Source organism: Schistocerca gregaria, chromosome 10, assembly GCF_023897955.1.
Source record: "Schistocerca gregaria isolate iqSchGreg1 chromosome 10, iqSchGreg1.2, whole genome shotgun sequence".
Taxonomy (NCBI): Eukaryota; Metazoa; Arthropoda; class Insecta; order Orthoptera; family Acrididae; genus Schistocerca; species Schistocerca gregaria.
In genome coordinates, this window is record NC_064929.1 from 80,404,792 (window position 1) to 80,426,278 (window position 21,487).

Consider the following 21,487-nt stretch of genomic DNA (forward strand, 5'->3'; position numbering starts at 1 on the left):
AGTTCCCCTCCAATCTAAGCTAGCCAGCCTAAGAGCCAGATACGGCAAAAACACGCTCACCTCCCGACCCGACCTACACGCACTATACACCCACAGACCCCGACACATAAACAAACCAAAACACAAATACACTTACCCTCCCAGAACAATCTTAAACACCACCCTCCACACCTTTCCAGAGATAATACACCATCATGAACACACAAGACTGCTACACTTTATGAACAACGACACTCCCACCCCTTCCCACCTCCAAGCACTAAATCCCGACCGTCCCCCTCCTTAAAACTGCCCCAATAAAGAGCGAACCATACAGCAAGAACCCTCTTCCACCACTGTCGCCCTGGAACCGATGAACCGGTGATATGAAAGATACTAGTCATACACCACAAATGTAACTAATGTAACTCCTGTTAACTTAAAAAGTAACATTAACCATTAATATATAAAATCATGTATAATTGTTAGTATATAAGGACCCAATAGTAAACTCTCAAAATTTAAAAGCTAGCTTAGAAAAATTATATGTAGTTAATAAGTTAGTTTTAAGTTCATTCTAAATAAATAAAAGAAACAATGAATGTAAAGAACCCAAATCTATGGCCCCAATAGAGCAAAAGCTCTCCAGCGGCCCATCCGTCTCCCTTCAAGAGCGGGAAAAAAAAAAGCATCACAGCGAGCAGTGCTACCAGGCTTGGCTTTCTAAGCAGCCAATGTTCTGCTGGCCGCCCCACCGGTCCAGGCCAGTGAAGAGGCTGCTGTCCTGTCGGCCGCAGCACACGAGGCTTCAACGATTCCAGAGGCAAACCTGGAAGAGCTTCTCCTAGACGGAGAAGAAATGGAAGTGGCGGTGCCGTCTCGCAAACGGCCTGCGCTATCGGACGACGACGAGCCGTCCGCGAGCACTAGTTGTTCTGCCCACAGGTTGCCGCAGAAGAAGAAGCAACTCGCGCCAGAGAGCGCCACAGAAGACACTGACGCAGCCCATGAAGACGAGGAGGGGTTTATCGTCCCCAAGCGGCGCCACACGGCCCGAGCAAAGAAGCTCGAAACCGTGTCGCCGCTGCCGACGGCCAACCCATTCGACACCATCCAGGAAGAAACAGAGGACATGGAGACGGGGCAGGCGCCCACAAAGCGCGTACCTGCACCGCCTCCCATCACTATCCAGTGGAAAGACGATCATAACTCGTTTTTACAGCTCTTTAGGGACATCCCCTCTCTTGCTGTAAAGACTCAGGGGTCAGACCTGCTCAAAACCACAGTACGTTCGATGGACGATTAACGCCGAGCGATGAAAGTCGTCGAGCAGGAGAAGTTGAAATGCTTCACCCATAACGCCGACCCCCAGAAACAGCTTAGGGTGGTCCTTCGCCATCTGCCAATGCAAATGGCGACGGACCACCTTAAGGAAGAGCTGGTGGCCATGGGCTACCCAGTGAGCTCAGTGACCATCATGAATTCACCACGAACGAGGCGAAACATGCCTCTGTTCCTCGCTGTCCTCCCCGACAACCTGGACAACAGAAAAATTTTCCAGGTTGAGAGGGTGGCACGAGTGACGGTGGCAGTCGAGCCACTACGTGCAAAACGGAGAAGGGCCCAGTGCTACTCATGCCAGGGCCTGGATCACGTCGCATACCATTGCAGCATGCCATCACGCTGCATTAAATGCGCCGGCGAACACCAGAGCCGAGACTGTGAAAAGAAGAGGGAAGAAACTCCCCAATGCTGCAACTGTGGCGAACCCCATGTGGCGAGCTACAGGGGCTGCAACATATTCAAGCGGCAAACCAGACCCCAAGGCAAAAAGCAACCCCCACGCAGGGTTCAGCCAGGCACGAACTACGCAGCTGCCACCAAGGGGACCCATGCCCCTCCCCCACGCCAGCAAGCCCAGCAGTCCCCGCCCCAACACCAAACCGCGGAGACCACCCCCTCAGCAGCAGCTGAAACAGAAAATATGGCCAGCACCTCAGCCAACAAAGCAACACAAGGCTACCTTCCAGTGCGTCCCGCCCCCTCCAACCCACAGCAACGCGCGGAACGCCAAACGCGGCGACCAGAGGCGGCGTCACAGCCGCAGCCCGCTGCTGCGGTCGTCGCGCCCGTCCCCGCAGAAACCACACCAGCAGGATCAGATGCAACAAACCTGGGCGATCTACTAAGATCACTCAACTCCTTGCTGACTCAACTGCCAGTACTTGTCACGGCAGTCACGGGGGCCCTTCAGGTCATCACCGTTCCCACAACGGTCCACCATGGATAGACAACAGATCCATGGCCTATCAGTATGCGTTTTCAACGCGAATGGACTGTTCAGGCAGCAAGGTGAGTTTCGCCAATTCGTACAGGACGAGGCAATCGACCTGTGCCTAGTCTGCGAGACTCACCTAAAACCAGGGGTCACCGTAAAGGTGGCAAACTTCGCCTGCTACCGGTACGACAGGCCAACCGCAGGTGGAGGAACCGCCATCTACATTCGGACCTCCCTCCGACACCACCAAGTCCACCACCCTGCCCTGGCCACCCTTGAAGCCACAGGGGTCAATGTCTCCTCCACGGTGGGACAGATCACCTTTGTGGCCGCCTAGAGGCCGCCACGAGGCAATCTCCTGGAGGCAGACTTCGACACGCTGCTCACGATTGGGGGACGGGTTTTCCTCGCTGGCGACTTCAACGCCAAACACACAGAGTGGAATTCCCGTCTCACGAACGTCAGCGGACGTCGACTCCTCAGCGCCGCCCTCCGCAATGGCGCCACCACGCTCGGACAATATGACCACACTATCTACCCACACGGAGGACAGCCAGATGTTCTCGACATCGCCCTCATCAAGGGCATCGGGAACCACACTACAGCCACTACCCGGTGTGCAATGTCGTCGGACCACCTACCAGTCGTCTACGACATTGATGTCATCGGAGCCGCCCTCCCACCTCGACGTAGGACCTACCGCCGACTGGACAGGGAGAGGTTCCAGGAGAACGTCCTGGAACTTCTCTCGGACTCTCCCGACCTGGCAGAAGTTGGGGCAGACAACGCTCTGCGGTTCCTCAACAGCCAGCTGCTACTGGCAGCTGAAGCAGCATCACCTCCTCCCCCACATCAGCCAAAGGACGGCTCCCGTAGCCTACCGCTACACATACGGGAGTCAATTCGGGAGAAGAACAGGGTATTCCGTGAGTGGCAACTCACGCGACAACCCGCCACCAAATGCCTGCTAAACAGGATGCGGAGGGACATTAAGGCAGCTGTGGAAGACCACAGAAACCGCGACTGGTCTGACCTAGTCGCCACCCTCAACCCACAGGACGGCAGTGCTTGGCGAGTTGTCAAGTCGTTCCTGCGCCGTCGGCAGCGAGTCCCACCGCTGCAGGCTGGGCAGATGGTCGTCTGCAGTCCAGATGGGAAAGCCGGCGTGTTGGCCGATCACTTCGAGGCATCGTTTACCCCGGTGGACGACGACCATGATGTGGCCCACATCAACAGGGTGGAGGAAGAGCTCCTTGTCTTCCTAGCAGCCAGAGAGGAAGGGGACAGGATTGATCCCATCACAGAGGAGGAAGTAGCAGCGCAAACACAGACGCTCAACACCAAAAGGACGGGAGGCGTCGACAACCATTTGCTGATAAACCTGTCAGAAGGGGCCTACCAGCTCCTGACAGGCATTTTTAACCAGGTCCTCCACTCCGGGATCTACCCCTCCGAGTGGAAACACGCGGAGGTGGTGGCCATCCCCAAGGTGAATAAGGACACTAGGCAGGCCGCAAACTACAGGCCAATCAGCGTCCTCCCCTCTATCTCCAAGGTGTTCGAGCGTCTGTATGCCAAGCGCCTGCTCCGGCACGTGACAGTCGAGGGCATCATCCCGGACGAACAGTTCGGATTCAGGGGCGGACATTCGACCACTCACTAGCTCCTGCGGCTGGTAGAAGAGGCCATGCGAGCCCTGGAGACCAGGGAATACCTTGGGGCGGTGTTCCTCGATGTCTCCAGGGCCTTCGACTCCGTGTGGCACGACGGCCTCGTGTACAAACTATTTGTGCATGGGGTACCGACATCACACGGAGTCCTAATCCGCTCCTACCTCGCCGACCGGACGTTCCACGTCCGACTAGATGATGGCACCTCAACCCACAGGCCGATACGAGCTGGAGTGCCGCAGGGGTCCGTCCTCGGCCCCCTGCTGTACTCCATTTTCACTGCTGATGCCCCACGAGTAGCGCCGGTGAAGTTAGCACTCTACGCCGACGACACCGCGCTATTCGTGCGGAGCATGAACGCAAGAGAAATGCGACGCCTCCTCCAGACAGGCTGCGACACCCTGGGCGCTTGGTCTACTAAGTGGCGGCTCAAACAGAACGCTGCTACGAGCCAAGCAGTAGTCTTCACGAGAAGGCTGCTGCCGCCCGATCTGCCGCCGGTTATTGTCACGGGAAGCCCCATCCCGTGGAGTAAAACCAGCAAATACCTCGGGGTCACACTCGACCACAGGCTCACATGGAAACCGCACGTCCAGGAGGTAAAGAGCAAGGCCACAGGGCGACTTCACACCCTATACCCTCTGCTCAATCCCACATCGACGCTACCCCCTCATCACGGCATCACATTGTACCTAGCACTGGTCCGCCCAGTACTGGAGTACGCAGCTGTGGTGTGGGGAATGGCAGCCGGCTCTCACATCGACACACTGCAGAGGGTGCAGAACAGAGCACTGAAGCTTGCCCTGCGCCTTCCAAGACGATACTCTACCACACTGCTCCATGAGCAGACCGGCATCCTGCGACTGCGGGACAGATTCAAACAGTCTGCGAGACTGTTTTACAGGAAGACAGAAGAGTCTGAAAACCGGCTCATCAAAGATCTGGGCCACAATATACATCGAAGGCCAACTACCTGTTGGCCTGACCTGCTGAGGGAATAACCCCCCTCAACAGGAAGGATGCATCAGCATCCCGACAGGACGCATCTTAACTGAGGCTCTACAAACATTATACACAGGTATTGCAGGAACGACACGAAAGTGTTTACACTGCACCCTCACGAGCACAGGAAAGCTCGTAAGGTAACAGCAGCAGCATCATCACAGCAGAGGAGTAGCAGTCGAGCAGCCGACCCGAGTGGACCGCTGCTCTCTGCACCTGGCGTAGCTGCCCGTTGGATAGCTCTTCGGAGTGGTCCCAAAAAGCTGCATAGGCGTAGCTGCCGGTAACGCTCGTCCGAGCGACGCGAACCAGCGCTAGCCGTTAAACGCTTCCGAGCGCTAACGGCAAGAGCTTCGGCTCAACACCCCGCAACTCTTGTTGCAAATTCCCCAGCGGGACTCTCCCGTTCTTTGGTAGGGTATTTCAGTGTCAGGGGCCCGTTCACGTCGGATAACCCCGCGCACTGTAGGCCGCTCTCTTCCTTCCTCTCTCTCTTCCTTCCGCGCTCTCTTGCGCCGCGCATTGCACTTCGCGCAGATAGGTCGTAGGGACTCCTCTCTTCCGTAGGTACACGATAAACTGCACTCTCGCAGAAAAAGCATTAATTGTCGCTTCGAAAAGAACAAAATTGTCGTGCACTCCTATCATAATAAAACTACCCTATGCAGAGATGTCTGATCTTCCCTGCATATCCCCTCCTGTAACCCACAGCGAAGCTGCAGCACAAGAGGCGGTGATGCCGGCTACTCCCACCGTCATCTCCATCCCACTCTCCACGTTCCAAGAGGCAGTCGCCTCAAAGGACCAGCAGATTGCGGACCAGCAACGGCTGATCGAGCAACTGATGGGGAGTGAACACACACAGAGAAACGCACTCCGCACACACAGACGCCTGCTGCAAACGCAATAGATTTGCCCTCACCCACACCTCTGGCGGCACAGGCACCGAAGGAACCGGAGCCAGAGCCGACAGGGGATAACAACACTGAAGACGGACCATGGCAGCAGGTCGGTCCACGACGCAAACCACCAGTAAACACACAAACAAGTGAGCCCACAAACTCACAAGGCAAGCGCCCAGCGCTTCTGCCAACTCCTACCACATCGCAGGCTAGCAACACCAGCAACAGAGGGAACAACACGAACGACCTTGCGTCTGCAGCACCCTCAAACTCTCAAGCAGCTACGCAGAATCCAAACACATCCTCGGCTGGCTTCCCACCAGTCATCATACATAACTATGGAGATCTCAGTCTCTTAAACAAAGAATTCAGTTCAAAACACAAGCCCACAACATACTACTCCAAACTCACTGGGGACCACGCCGCACTGTACGTGGCAAACAAGACAGATTTCACAGCTCTGCTGGACTTTCTCAAAGAAAGAAAGGTAGAGCATTTCACGTACAGAACTGTATTTGGGAAAACACAGCAGTACGTGATTAAGGGGATAGATTCACGAACCCCTACCGAGACAGTACACGAAGAACTCACCGCCCTCGGATGGGACTGCATTCGCGTAAACCGAATGACAGAGTTCGGCACAGAGAGACCGTCGCATAACTACATGGCGGAGTTGGCCGACACGGCCAAGTCCCGCGACCTGCTGAAGTTAAAGCTTTTTCTTCACATGGTCGTAAGTGTAGAGGTGTACAACACACCGCGCACCCCCCAACAGTGCCACAACTGCCAGCGATTTGCGCACGCGGGTATCCGATGCGGTCTCGTTCCCCACTGCCGCAGATGCGCTGGCGGCCACACAACCCAACGCTGTAAACTCCCAAACACAGCGCCACGCAAGTGCGCCAACTGTGGCGCGGCCCATCCGGCCAACTATGGGGGGTGCATTGCGTACAAAGAAGCTCCGAGGCGCAAAATAGCCAAACAAACAAAGACTACCGCCATCACAGCTCCAAAACCGCCCCCGCGCCCAGTAAGAAGTGAAATATCCTTCGCTGGAGTGATCGCTGGCAACGCCAGCAGCGCGGGACGCGCAGCGGAACCTCAGAGCTCCGAACACGCACCACAAACACCCCCAGCAGACACACAGTCAATAGAGACAACACCCGACACCACACCCGCAGCGAGCACCGCACGCAACACCATTAACAACACCACCCTACCCCCTCAGACCACGGACTGCACCCAACCACTGGCCACAGAAGACGCACCCACACAGAGACGACCACAACGCCGGGGAAGGGGAAGGGGAAGGGGAAGGGGAAACAACCAAATCAGGAGGAACACGACCGCACCACAACAAAGACACAGCCAACAGAACACCAACACACATGAACACAACCCGGACACCAATACTACGACCCACACAACACACCTACTCATCACAGAGAACACACAGGCGCCCACAAACGTAACCCAGGCACCCGACACACAAGCCAGCCCTCACCAAACGCCAACACAAGCACCAGCGGCCGTTAACACGACCAACAACTCTCAGGCTGACACTTGCGGCACCCTGTCAACACGGCGAGGACAAAGCGCATATTACGACGGGCTGGTTCAGCCTTGGTACGGGAACACATACGTGTGACCAGAATGGAACTCGACAAGAACGCCAAGACTTTGCTCACTCACCACCTGTTCCTAGCTTCCACTCTCCCAGCACACACTTGGGAGTGGCTGGACGGCAATACGTACGCTAGCAGTGAGCTCCACAAGAAGAAAGATACCAACAAACAGTGCGATAAGTTCCTCAGACTTCCGGGCGGACGTCAACAGGAGGAGAAAGCCAGCAAGACTAAGACCGTCATCAACTTGACAGGAAGAGCACTGGATGAGCCAACGATCTCCGTGCTGTCGAAAGGTCTGAACTTTGCTCCGGTTCCTAGGACGTTACCAAAACGTGACATCATCAGCAACGTCGAGCAAGCTATACGTGGACTCCCTCTGAGAGCAGCCGAGGAAGTGAGGAGGGAGACCAGTAGGGTACTCGAGAAAGCAAGAATGCCAAAGAACAACATTACGGCAGAAGAGCGCAGGGCGCTGTTGAACCTTCGCGATGACAAAGATACAGTGGTCTTAGCAGCAGACAAAGGTAATGCGACGGTCCTTCTGAAGTCAGAAGATTACTGGCAGAAGATCGACACGCTACTACAAGATCCAGCATACAAAGAAGTGGGGAAAGATACGACTGCTTCTGTTACACGCAAGACCATTGATCTTCTCAACAGCTCAGGACTCGACAGAAACACCACCAGGAAGCTTTACCCTCGGGCACCGGCTCCACCGCGACTGTATGGCCTCCCGAAGATTCATAAGGAGAATGTCCCTCTACGTCCCATACTGAACACCACAAATTCTCCGACGTATGGGGTAGCCAAGCACCTAGCACAGCGGTTAAAACCACTTGTGGGTCACTGCCCTCATCATGTCAAGAACTCGACCGAATTTGTTAAGGTACTCCAAGAGTTACGCCTGGAAGAGAATGATCTACTAGTCAGCTTTGATGTCACTTCTCTCTTCACCCGGGTGCCACTAGAGGATTCCTTGGCTTTACTCGAAGATCACTTTGATGAAGACACACTCAGACTCTTTCGTCACGTGTTAACGACAACTTACTTCAAATGTGGCGGGAGATTCTATGAGCAAACAGATGGTGTTGCCATGGGTTCTTCCCTGGCCCCAGGTATTGCCAACTTATACATGGAACACTTTGAAGAGGTGGCACTGAACACCGCCTGCCACAAACCGAAGGTGTTCTACAGATACGTTGATGACACTTTTGTGGTCTGGCCTCACGGCAAGGAACATCTACAAGGGTTCCTACGCCATCTCAATGGCATACATGACAGCATCAAATTCACCATGGAGGTAGAAGAGAATGGTTGCCTCCCCTTCTTGGATATTTTGATCAAGAAAAATCCGGACGGTACGTTGGGACACTCTGTTTACAGGAAGAAGACGCACACGGATTTATATCTGAATGCTCGGAGCTGCCACCATCCGGCACAACGTAACTCGGTACTAACCACCTTAGTACAAAGAGCCAGGTCCATCTGTGACAGTGAGAGTTTGCCGCGTGAGCTAGCACATCTACGGGAAACTTTCCGTAAGAGCGGCTACACCGAGACACAAATAGGACGGGCCTTGCGTGCGGACAAGAGGCGGGAGGAGACACCAGTAGAAGACGAAGAAAAACGTGTAGCTTTCCTGCCGTTTGCCGGACCGGCGACAGCCAAGATCGCGAGAATATTAAAGAAGCACGAAATAACGACCATCTTTCACGCACCGCGGAAAGTTAAAGATATTCTTGGCTCAACCAAGGACCACCTGGGCTTACAGACGCCAAGAATCTACAGTATGGGGTGCGAATGTGGGATGGAATACATCGGGCAGACACAACGATGTATCTCCCAGCGCTGTGCTGAACACATCAGAAACGTACGACTGGGACAGACTAACAAGTCCGCGGTAGCAGAACACAGCATTACCGAGGGACACACCTTCGAATTCGAAAACACGAAGAAGCTGTGTAGCGCCAACGGTTTCTGGGACTCCATCTTCAAAGAGGCAGTGGAGATTCGTCTGCACAACAATTTAGTAAACAGAGACAGCGGATTTCAGCTTAGCGCAGCGTGGAACCCCACACTTGACATGATACGTCAGGAACGCTCCGATCGGAAGGCAGCAGCGCCCGCAGACAGAATGGATAGCCACCAGGCCTCGACGCCAGAGCCGCACCGCGGCCCCCCACCACCGGCCGCGACGGGTTCCCCCACCACTGACGCGGCACTCCCTTCCGGAGAAGCGTGATTGGCCGGCCTACAGAGACGGACAACGGTCTAGCAACTATATAGATAGGTGGAACACAGCATCCCGACACTTCGCCAGAAGATGATGGGTACGAAACTCATCGAAACGTTGCGACAAGACGACGCCACCACTCGGCTGATAACCCGAGAAGATTTCATCAATGGAATACGCCGAGAAAGACTGCAATCGCATATGATACCCACTAGTAACAAAGCCTACCCTTGCACGACCTATCGCAGGCAGCAAGACATCCGCTACTGCTCTTACCACCCGACCTAACTATCGCAGAGGTTCTTTCCCATGGCTCTTGCCTTGGCACTTTTTTCCTCTGCCCTTCAAACCGCTACCCTTCGTTCGCTTTTCGACCCGATCTATCTCCAGATGAGCGCGTACTAATGGTTAACCATAACCAGACGTACGCACACATCGCAGTACCCACATCCTGCGACACCTCACATTAGTGAATACTAACCCGTATGCAGAGATGGCAGTAGACCTTTTGAGTTGGCCATCATGCCGGTGTGGGCGTGGAGGGGCTCCACCTCTAGAGAAGAAAGGGGAGAGAAAAAAAACAAAAAAAAACGATGGAGCTCTCAGCGCACAACCACAGAGCGCGCTGAGCCGCCGTAGCGAGAGGACGCTTTGGCTCTGCGCTGCGCATTGTCTCGCTCACGCCTTTGTCCGCGCCCGTCTTTGTTCGGCGCGCCTTTGTAAAGGCACGCTGGTCAACGGCGACCACGTGGCGGAAGCTGAAGCGAAAATCTACGGCTGACTACTCGCTTACGAGTACGTCAGCGGCAAAATTGTCGTGTATACTTGCTATCTGGCTGCGAATCAAATCGATTCAGGAATCGATTTGTGCCGCGCCTAGGGACCGTTAGGGCAAGCCGTGATCCAGGACCCCCTTCGCGTGGGACAAGTCCGCGGTCACTAGATTTAGAGACGACCGTCTATTCTCTGATCTTGTCAGCCGCCAGCAACTAGCGACCACGTGGGCACGGACGACTCGGCCCCGACAGCCTGCTCAGCCGGCCATCGAGCCCGTCCCACCCACCACGACTGCCCCTCCAGGGTTCACGCAGACTGACGACCCAGACATCCCACACGACTTTCGAGAGCTCTCTGCCACGGAACTCTTCGTTCTGGAGGACAGACTAGCACACCACAAAGACTATCCAGGCCGTGAACTTGACCAAAGACTTGACCAGGCCCCACGAGAGCTTCAGGTGTTGACGCACGTTTTGCCGCGCGCGGCCACACAAGAGCCGATCGTTCCGCCGGGAGCCCCGACGGTCGCAACAGCTCAAGATGGTGTTGCATCGACGGAGGCGGCCCCGAGTGGTGTTGCGCCACCGCACCTGGCTATCGAAGAAGCCAGTGAGCCGCTGGTCGCCCCAACGGACGATCCCAGTCAAGCAGCCGTTAGCGCGCCAGTTCCTGCCGCGCAAGGACTGACTGTCCGTTGCAGCAAAGATCGCACAAGGCCTTCAACCACTCCAGGCTCCCTGGAAATACCCGAAGCCAACCTGGAAGCACTGCTATTGGCGGAAACGACAATGGAAGTGCAAACGGCGTCAAGGAAACGGCCGGCCACCTCCGACAGTGACGACCAGACAGAGACCACTGTACCTAACAGACGACAATAAGAAGGCTGCTATGACCGACGCCCCAGCGGCGCACACAACAGCCACTAACGACGGTTTCACTAAACCAAACCGGCGGCACACCGCCAAGCCCAAGAAGCTCGAACAAGTGCTTCCCCCCCCCCCCCCCCCCAACCACGTCAAACCGGTACGCAGAGGCACCTGAGGTGAGCATGGAAGCAGAACCTGCTCCCCAGGCACGTAAACAGAACCGTCCCCCGCCGGTAGTCATGAAGTGGGCGGACGACTTCATGCACTTCCGGCGCATGATCAAAGACGTGGTGGAGGTAAAATCATTTAAAGTCACCGGGAACGACCTCTACAAGGTCTTCCCATCATCAGTAGATGAACACAAAAAACTAATGGACTTCATCAGAGCACAGGGACTCCACTGTTACACCCATAACACTGAGTCCCAGAAGCTTTTAAAAGTGGTAATACGCCACCTACCCATCAAGAAGGATCCCACCCACCTTAAACAGGAACTAGCTGACTCGGGATATGCCGCCCGCTCAGTCGATCTTATGACGTCTCCTCGGACGCATAAAAAAGATGCCGTTGTTCCTAGTTGTTCTTGTGGACAACGAAGACAACCGTAAAATATACCAACTTGAGTGGTTCGACTGCTATGTCTATGTCTGCGATTTTCTCAAGGCCAAGAGCAAGAGACCTCAATGCTACTCATGTCAGGGCCTAGACCATGTGGCGCACAACTGCACCATGCCCGCACGTTGCGTAAAGTGCGCAGGCTCACATCAAAGTAGGGAATGCACGAAAAAACGTGAGGAGCAACCAAAATGCTGCAACTGCAGCGAGCCACATGTCGCCAGTTATAGGGGGTGCAGCGCTTTCAAGCCCCGTCGTCGTGGCAAGGCGGCGAAGAAAGTGCAACCAGGTGTTAGCTTCGCGTCTGTCGCAGGGGGGCAGTCTGCTAAACAGCAGGCACCACCCCGCGGCGACCGACGCCCTCCCGCCACCAACCCACAACAGAACAACAAACCCAAACCAGGCTCCAGCAGTCAAGGACTACCACCCTCAACCGTAGACCGTGAAGAAGGTGGACGAGCTGCCCCAGCAGCGCAGAGTCCCGCCGGCGAACAGAGCCAGCCCGACCCTGTCCCATCCCCCCCCCCCCCCCCCCCCCCCCCACACCCGCGGCCGCAAACTCAATCGCCAGCGACGTAAAAACACTGCTGCAGACGCTCAACAGCGTTATGTCGCAGCTATCCCCGCTAGTCTCAGCAGCTGCGTCAGCCCTCCAGGCTGTCGCTCAATCCCCAAACCATGAATAATCTCCACACTCCCGCACTGACTGTCTGCGTCTTCAACGCAAACAGTCTCGTACACCAACAAGGGGAATTCCGAGAATTCTTACACAACGAAGCAGTTGACATCTGCCTCGTCAGCGAAACTTTTCTCAAACCAGGCACACACGTCCGTGCTGCAAATTACAGCTGCTACCGCACCGACCGACCGACCGCCGGCGGCGGTACAGCTGCATACGTTAGAACATCACTACGCCACTACCCGGTGCAACTGCCGCAGCTTGACACTGTGGAGGCCACAGGAGTAGTCGTCCACACCGCCGTTGGCAAAATAACATTCGTGGCTGCCTACCGCCCACCGCGCGCTGTTTTGCAAGAGGCGGACTTCGACTCTCTGCTGGCCGGGGGGGGGGGGGGGGGGGGGCGGTTGTTCCTAGCGGGGGACTTCAATGCGTAGTCAACTCACTGGAACTCCCGTCTCACCAATGTCCTTTGCGGCGCAAACGACACGCCGAAACGGACAAATACATTGCACATTACGCTACACTCGCCTGCTACTTGTGACTCCTGCACGGCTGTCGCAGCTGACTTCAGCGGCGGAATCAGCGGCGGAATCAGCGGCGGAATCAGCGGCGGAATCAGCGGCGGAATCAGCGGCGGAATCAGCGGCGGAATCAGCGGCGGAATCAGCGGCGGAATCAGCGGCGGAATCAGCGGCGGAATCAGCGGCGGAATCAGCGGCGGAATCAGCGGCGGAATCAGCGGCGGAATCAGCGGCGGAATCAGCGGCGGAATCAGCGGCGGAATCAGCGGCGGAATCAGCGGCGGCGGACGAGGACATAGAACAGCACTACACTGGACCCTGGCAGGTGGAGGGCCCACCACGCAAACGCAAAAACACAACCACAGGCACAGGCACAAGCGAGCAACCAAACTCGCTAGGCAGCCGAAAGGCGTTGCTGCCTACACCAAAACCGACACTTCCGGCTAGGAACACTAACACTGAAACCAACATGAACCGACCTGCGGTCAGTAATAACACAACTACACAAACCGCAGCTACGCCCGCACAACAGAAGACTGGTTTTCCCCCAGTCGTGATACAAAACTATGGGGTCCTTAGCGTCCTCAACACTACATTCGAAGCGAGGCACACATCTTGCACGCTCCACACTAAATAATCTGGCGACAGGGCCTCACTGTACGTGGCTACTAACGCAGAATACAAAGATCTCCTGTGCTTCCTCGAAGAACAGGGGATCGAACACTACACGTACAGAACGGCTGAAGAGCGGGCACAGCACTACGTGGTGAAGGGAGTGGACCCCAGCACCCCGAACAAAACAGTTCGAGCGGCGCTCAACTTCCTTGGTTTCGACTGCAGAAGTGCTACCCGGATGACAAGCTTCCCAACAGATCCTTGCCAGGATCTTCTCGGTCGTCACCACACTGTTCACACAGCTCATGACTGCCCAACCCGGACAGTACTGGACTGCCATACAAACAGCTCTCACCACACTGTTCACACCCCTACATGGATAATACGCCACACCCGGCCCCATCCGCAAACAACCAGACACTATCACAGATCCTGTTCTGGAATGCAGACGGGAACAACAACAAAAGGGCGGAACTTGCCGCGTTCATGGAGCATAAGGGCATCCTTATCGCACTACTGAGCGAAACTAAACTCAAACCGCACAACCACCTAAACTTTACCAGCTACTGCGTCTATCGTACCGACCGACCGGACGGCTCTGGTTTCGGTGGAACGGCTATCATTATACACAAAGACATTGAACACACAAAACACAGTGCTCCCTGAACTTGAAAGATTAGATGCAACCGCCGTCAGGGTCAAGTTCGACGGAGCCTATACCACACTGGTGTCAGTATACAACAGTCCTAAGAACAGTAAGACACGCGACATCAGCACAATACTCAACATATCACCGCGCGTAATAGCCGCTGGAGATCTTAACGCGAAACACCCGGACTGGAAATCACGTATACGAAACTCCAACGGCAAAAAACTGTACGAACACGCGCTAGGACGAAACTACATTACACTAGCGCCGACCGAACCGACGCACATTCCCTACCGGAGGGGACAGAGGCCAGACGTATTAGACATGGCCCTCATCAAGGGCATAACAACGACACTCAACGTTGCTGTTGAAAACGATCTGTCCTCAGATCACCAACCCGTTATGTTGTACATTGAAGAAACACTGCAGCACATTGACCAACGCAGGATGCTCGACTACAAGCGCGCGAATTGGACATTGTTCAAGGAAACGCTTGACAGTCACATCCCACCTACCCACGCAATTAATGAGACAGCCCAAATAGATGATGCTGTTGAAACCCTCACTAACGCCGTCCAAGACGCAATAGCTGGCACCATACCAATCCGCACACCACAACATTACAGTGCCGCCCTGCCCCAGGAGATCCTGGGCCTCATCTCAATGAGCAACCGCCTCAGGAGGTATTGGCAGCGTACCAGGCGCCAGCACTTCAAACGGCACATTAACAGGCTCCAGGGAGTAATTCAGGACAAAATACGAACATTTAAAACACAACAGTGGGACCAAAAACTCGCAGGGCTAGACACCACGCGACCTGGCGTGTGGCAGATGGCCCGACACTTCACCAGGGAGAAACACTACACACCCACGCTACAAGGGCCCGACGGACCGGCATATGCGGAACAAAAAGCGGAACAGATGGCCCTCACACTTGCAGCGTCATTCACACCGAACATGGACCCTTCAGACTGACCAGGAGGTCACTCGCGTCCTGGCCCAACCAGCACGCAACAACATCCGCCAGGCTAGCACAGCTGAAGTGAAATGGGCCATCATGCATACCACTGCTAGGAACGCCCCTGGTCACGATGGCATTCAAAACCGTGTCCTCCAGGAGTTCACGGATAAAGCAATAGAATATCTCACGCACATCACAAATGCCATACTCAAACACCAACACTTCCCCGCCTTTTGGAAGACGGCCAAGGTCCTGATGTTCAGGAAGCCGGGGAAAGACCACTCCCTCCCACAAAATTACCGACCCATCAGCCTGCTGAGCGCGCTCAGCAAGATTGTTGAGAAGGTAATACTAAAACGAGTCACTAGGCACTGCATTACAAATGACACCCTGAGGCCGGAGCAATTCGGCTTCACGAATCACCACTCGACCACACAACAACTCCTCCGCGTCGTTGAATACATCACACACGGATACAACATGAACAAAGCAACTGGTGCGGTGTTCCTGGACATCGAGAAGGCTTTCGATCGTCTATGGCACAACGGCCTCATACGCAAACTAAACGACGCAGGGTTCCCCGACGGGCTCGTACGTCTCATACACTCATATCTCACGGACAGGAGTCTCAACACTGACGTGCAGGGCAAACAATCAACACGACATGGTATACAGGCAGGGGTACCCCAAGGAAGCATCCTAGAGCCCTTACTGTTTAACCTCTACGTTAACGACCTCCCAGCTCGACAAGTGCGAAGCCGTTCTGTTCACCAGAAGACCGGAACTACTGCGCAAACATCAACACTGCAATCAAATAACACTACACGCACGCCCAATACGTTTCAGAGAGAAGGTCAAATACCTCGGTGTCTGGCTGGACCGGAAACTACTCTGGGGGGACCACATCCAACACGTGACCAACAAAGCAAACGCGAGGCTCAAACAACTCTACCCTATGCTTAACAGGCGTAGCACACTGAATAGGAGGGTGCCCAGGTCCATGTACACCACACTTATCAGACCTCTGATGACGTATGCTGCTCCCGTTTGGGGATACGCTGCGCCCACATGTGTGCGCCGTCTGCAGCTCATACAGAACAAAGTACTCAGAATCATAAGCAACGCCCCGCGCTACACGCGCATCGCGGACCTTCACCGGGAATATCGGCTAGATACCATCTTGCAGGAATTCCACAAACTCTCCACACGGCTATACAGAAACACGAGACACTCGCGTAACCCGTTTATCCTTTCTCTGGGTAACTACGACCACAACCATAGATGGAAACATAATAGACCAAAAACATTATTAGCACGAAACTGAACATCTATGGTCCATAGCACGCTAACATGACAGTACTGGCGAGCCCCTGCAACTCAGCTACTACTGGCAACCCCAGATGCTTAACCCGCCGAAAAACCGGCAATCGCAGGGAAACCGTACTGTACACAGCACGCAAACCAGCCACACACACACCCCACACTGTGAGCTGATCTATGACCGATCGCCCACTAATACATGACGACCATGAAATGTTTCAGGGACGCAGCAGCAGCATATCCTGGACCGAGCGCCAGCAACGACAACGGTAACGATGCACGATACCTCGCACTAACATAACCACACCTTGCATGCGCTGTCGCAGCTAGCAATCTGCTACTGCCCTTACTACCCGTCTTACTGTCGCAGAGGTTTTTCCCATGGCGCTTGCCTTGGCACCTTTTTTCCTCTGCCCTTACAACCGCTACCCTTCGTTTTCGACCACTTCTATCTCCTGATGGACCATGTAAATGAGTAATCTTACCCAGACGCATGGATAACATCACAGCCTGCATCCTGTGACTCCTGATTCTAAAACTAACGTGTTATACGGAGGTGACAGTAGAACTTTTGGTTTGGTCACCACGTTGGTGCGGGCGTGGAGGGGCCCCATCCTCGTGTGGAGGGGAAAAAAAAGAAAAAAAAAAGGCTACAGCTCGCCATTCCGAGTTGTGCGCGCATAGCGAGCGGACGTTGTTCTTACAGCGCTCGCGCGTCTTTGTGTTGTACGGCTGGGAAGATTTCAGACTGCTGCTCGCGTCTCGATCGAGCTGCCGCCGACGCTTGGAGCTTGTGTACTTGTGTACTTGTTACCGCTTGTGCCACGATTATGCCTCCGGGCTAGCCGGACGCTAGGGTGTTATCTAGGGATTATAGAGTACCAGGGCCCCATTCACGTTGGGTAAACCCGCGCACTCTGAGGCAAAGGTAGTCTTCCCGACAACGACAAGCGCTTCCGACATTCCCTGCGTGGAGACTGGTGTTTCTCCACAATGCCTGACGTGTAGGGAAATAGTCACTGAGAATATTTCAATCCCAGCCCTCTGGGCTCCCACAGCCTTCCGAACGTGAGTCAAACAAAAACATCACGCAAAACAACACGCAAAGAGGGCGAACCAAGTGAATCATCCCCAACCCAAACTAAACGAAAGGCTACAGAAATGGAAGCGGCTCTTTCTGCACCTCTTCCCGACATAGAAGACATCCACATGGATTACTCTGTGTCCACATCAAACAAATTCGCGGCCCTGCCGCAAGATGCTTCCGACGCTCCCCCCTCAGGGGCAGCACAGAAAGATGCACAGCCCAGACGTAAACCCCCCCCCCCATCGTCAGTTACCAGACAGAGGGCTACCTAGAGCTCCTTAACCCTAGCATTACCAACGGGGGGTGGGGGGGGGGGTCGTAGGCCCCCTAGCTCAGTTTTTCTATGTTGTATCCACACCCTTTGATATATGAACTTGAAAGCAAAGGTAATTGTTCGTTATTGAATGTACTATTTAGTCATTACAGAATTTCGGAATAAAAATGTAATTAAAATTCATTTACTTGATTTAATTCTCTGTGGGCCTTATAAGCCCACCCGTTGGTAATAGCAAGGAAAGATTTACGAGGTTGAGTCTTTCGTTTCAAATTCTTACCATGAAACGAATTTTGGCATTGTTGCCTTCAGACATATTATGAAGCGGACCATTGTTATTTTCAGTGTTTCTGCTGCTGTTGAACCAGCAACATGAGTAGACAACGTTTACGTGATAGTTCCATTGAAAGAGTGCCAGAAGAAGTTTTGAACGAATCAGATTTAGAGGAAAGTGAAGTGGATGATGATGTGGAAGAAATTAGAACTGATTCATCGTCTGAGACTGAAGATGAGGTTGAAGCCAATCCACCAGATGATAATGATACGGAATGTGATAAATTCATTGCAGAAAGTGGACGAGAGTATATTACGAAGCCATCTCGACAATATCTGCGTTCTGTACAAAATATAGTGCGAGAAAGAATGGGGCTAGGACAACAAGGAAGAATTGCGTCTCCGAAAGAGGCTACAGAGCTCTTTTTTTACACCTCAAATTATGAATCTAATAAAACTACACTCAAATGAAGAGGCTTCTCGACTAGGTATTCAGCACACAGATGAAGATGAGTTATTTTGTTATATAGGACTCTTGCTAATCATGGGTTCAAATCATGACAATAAGATACCTGTCCAAGATTTATGGTCTTTGCTTCAGGGCCGACAAGTGTACTATGGATCAATGAGTCGGACCCGATTTTTTGAATTGACCAAAATATTGAGGTTTGATGATAAGAACACAAGAGAAATTCGTCGCCAGACTGACAAGTTTTCTCCAATGAGGGAAATTTTTGAAAGCTTCAATTCTTCACTTCCATTGTATTTCATTCCTGGTCTACATAGAACAGTGGATGAGATGTTGTCTTTGTTCCGTGGTCGCTGTCCGTTCAAGGTGTTTCTAAAAGAAAAACCTGGAAAATACGGCATTCTAATTCGAATGCTGTCTGATTCTGAGACTAGATATGTTATCAGCATGGATATCTATACAGGCAAGTCAGGAAATACACAGCATTCAAATGGACCGATGGAAATTGTAAAGAGACTAATAAAACCTACTGAAAAATCAGGCCGTAATGTTACCACAGATCGGTACTATACTTCAGTGGAGCTTGCTGAGACTCTATGGAATGATTTTCACCTCACACTTGTTGGCACCCTACAGTCTAACAGACGACACATACCCGAAGAGCTGAAGACTACAACTGGCCGCAGTTTACACTCTTCCATCTTTGCTTATACTGACCCTCAGACACAGAGGCCACCAGTTACTCTTGCATCAACGCTAGTCAGCGAGAAGCCAAAGCGACTGCTGTTGATGCTTTCAACTTATCACTCAGAAGGGGTGTTGAATGAAGACTCAAAAAAGACTAACATAAATCTTTTTTATAATTCTACAAAGGGAGGCGTGGACACCATAGACCAGATGGCAAGACACTACAGCACAAAGAGAGGAACAAGAAGATGGCCTTTGTCCCTCTTCTACACACTCATTGACATAGCAGCAATAAATGCATATTCACTCTTCCTCCTCAACTTTCCGAATTGGAAAAAGAATTTGCTAAACCGCAGAAGGGTTTTTATCACTAACTTAGGTCTCGAACTACTAAGATCTCAAGTAGATAAACGGGCACAAAATTTGTATGGACTTCAGAAGCCAGTAATAATGGCAATGGAAAGCATCACACAACGGAAGCTCAGCTGCTCTGTAGAACCATCATCCTCAAAAGCAGAACCAGGAACACGTGGACGGTGCCACCTATGCTGCCAAGAAGCTGCATCTAAGAAGATCAAGTACAACAAGCTGGGAAAGTCAACTGTTACCTGCTCTCAGTGCCACAAACACGTCTGTGGGAAACACTGCAGGAAGACAGTGTTGTGTGAAAAATGCGTTGTAGAATGAGACCGAAAATTTTGTTTGCTTCAATGTTTCTGTGGAGCCCCACCTCCGTACACCTGAGGGGATACGCAAGCCTGACGTGGTGGCGGTCAAAGACGGCACCGCCCGCGTGATCGACGCCCAGGTAGTCGGAGACCATCTCCGGCTCGACTGGTGTCACTCTCAGAAGGCGGCCTACTACGACACGCCATCCATCCGGCGTGCCATCTCCAATCTGCACCGTGACGTCGAGGAGGTGACTGTGTCCACCGCGACATTGAACTGGAGGGGCGTATGGTCTCCAGCGTCGGCGAAGGATCTCTGCGCATTAGGATTTCGACCCCGAGAACTGGCGGTACTCAGCACGAGAGTACTGCAGAGCTGCTACACAAGTTACCGTATTTACGAGCGAATGACGTCCGCAAGGCCGATGCCACGAGCCGGCGTCGGATAGACTGCTGGATATTTTCTTCGCCTTGACTCCTGGGGCCTATCCACAGGAGGAATACCCGTCTTTATTCTTTGTTCTTTGTCTTTCTCTTTGTCTATCTTTGTTTTCTTCCTTTTTCCTCAATACGTTATATTTGTTGTTATTTTATTCGCCCTGTAAGTCCCCACCTCGGTGGTGGACATGGCGTACAAATGTCATCTTTTGTAATAATATACTGTATTGTATTTATGTGTTATTCCTCGGAATAAAGACGGCTTGTCATAGTGTATCGAATTAAAAAAGTCGTTTTTATAAGAAAACACTATTTTGAAACATTACTGCAAAAAATATATAAACTGAATCTCGTGATTTGTTCATTTTATTCCTATTATAATAACATCTTTTATTATCCAGTATACAAAAACAATGTCTAAGCATTTTGAATTGTTATTAGAGGTATCAGAAGTAAATAAACTTGATTTATGATAAAATAAATTGTGGTATTCTTTATGGGGCTTTGAGGCCTCCCCGTTGGTATTACATGTAACAAAAAATATGTTTGTAATGCTAGGGTTAAAGAGCTCAAACCAGGCGTTAAAGGCAAAATATTAGCCATTTACAGGGGGGACACTGTCAAATTCCAGTTGTACAATGCAACGGATTTTGACAGTCATAAGATCCCTAAAAACCCGGGGAATACAATTTCACACATACGACATCGATCCCAAAAAGATCGTCAAGGTCGTAATTAAAAAGCTTCCACCATTCGTCTTGGAAGACGACATCAAGCAGGAACTAACATAACTAGGGTACAATGTTCAGGTTGTGGTCAGGATGAAGAACTACGACGCAGATGGCCACAAAAGCCCCAACTTTATTGCCAGCATCGTTCGGAGTGAAAACTTC

The 21,487-nt window shown here is 52.7% G+C and overlaps 1 protein-coding gene across 1 annotated transcript; it reads left to right on the forward strand.

The window, feature by feature from the left end:
* Positions 1 to 1,871: 1,871 nt before the first annotated feature.
* Positions 1,872 to 11,347, forward strand: LOC126293595 (uncharacterized). Its single transcript, XM_049986871.1, has 2 exons — positions 1,872 to 2,143; positions 10,636 to 11,347. The coding sequence occupies exons 1-2, from the start codon at positions 1,872 to 1,874 to the stop codon at positions 11,345 to 11,347; spliced, it is 984 nt and encodes a 327-aa protein (XP_049842828.1).
* The last annotated feature ends 10,140 nt before the right edge of the window (positions 11,348 to 21,487 follow it).

Coding starts and splice junctions, on each gene's coding strand:
- LOC126293595 (XM_049986871.1), top strand. CDS start 1,872: ATGCCCCTCCCCCACGCCAGCAAGCCCAGCAGTCCCCGCCCCAACACC. Junction 2,144..10,635: donor CCACACCAGCAGGATCAGAT/GCAACAAACCTG, acceptor CGCGGTCACTAG/ATTTAGAGACGACCGTCTAT.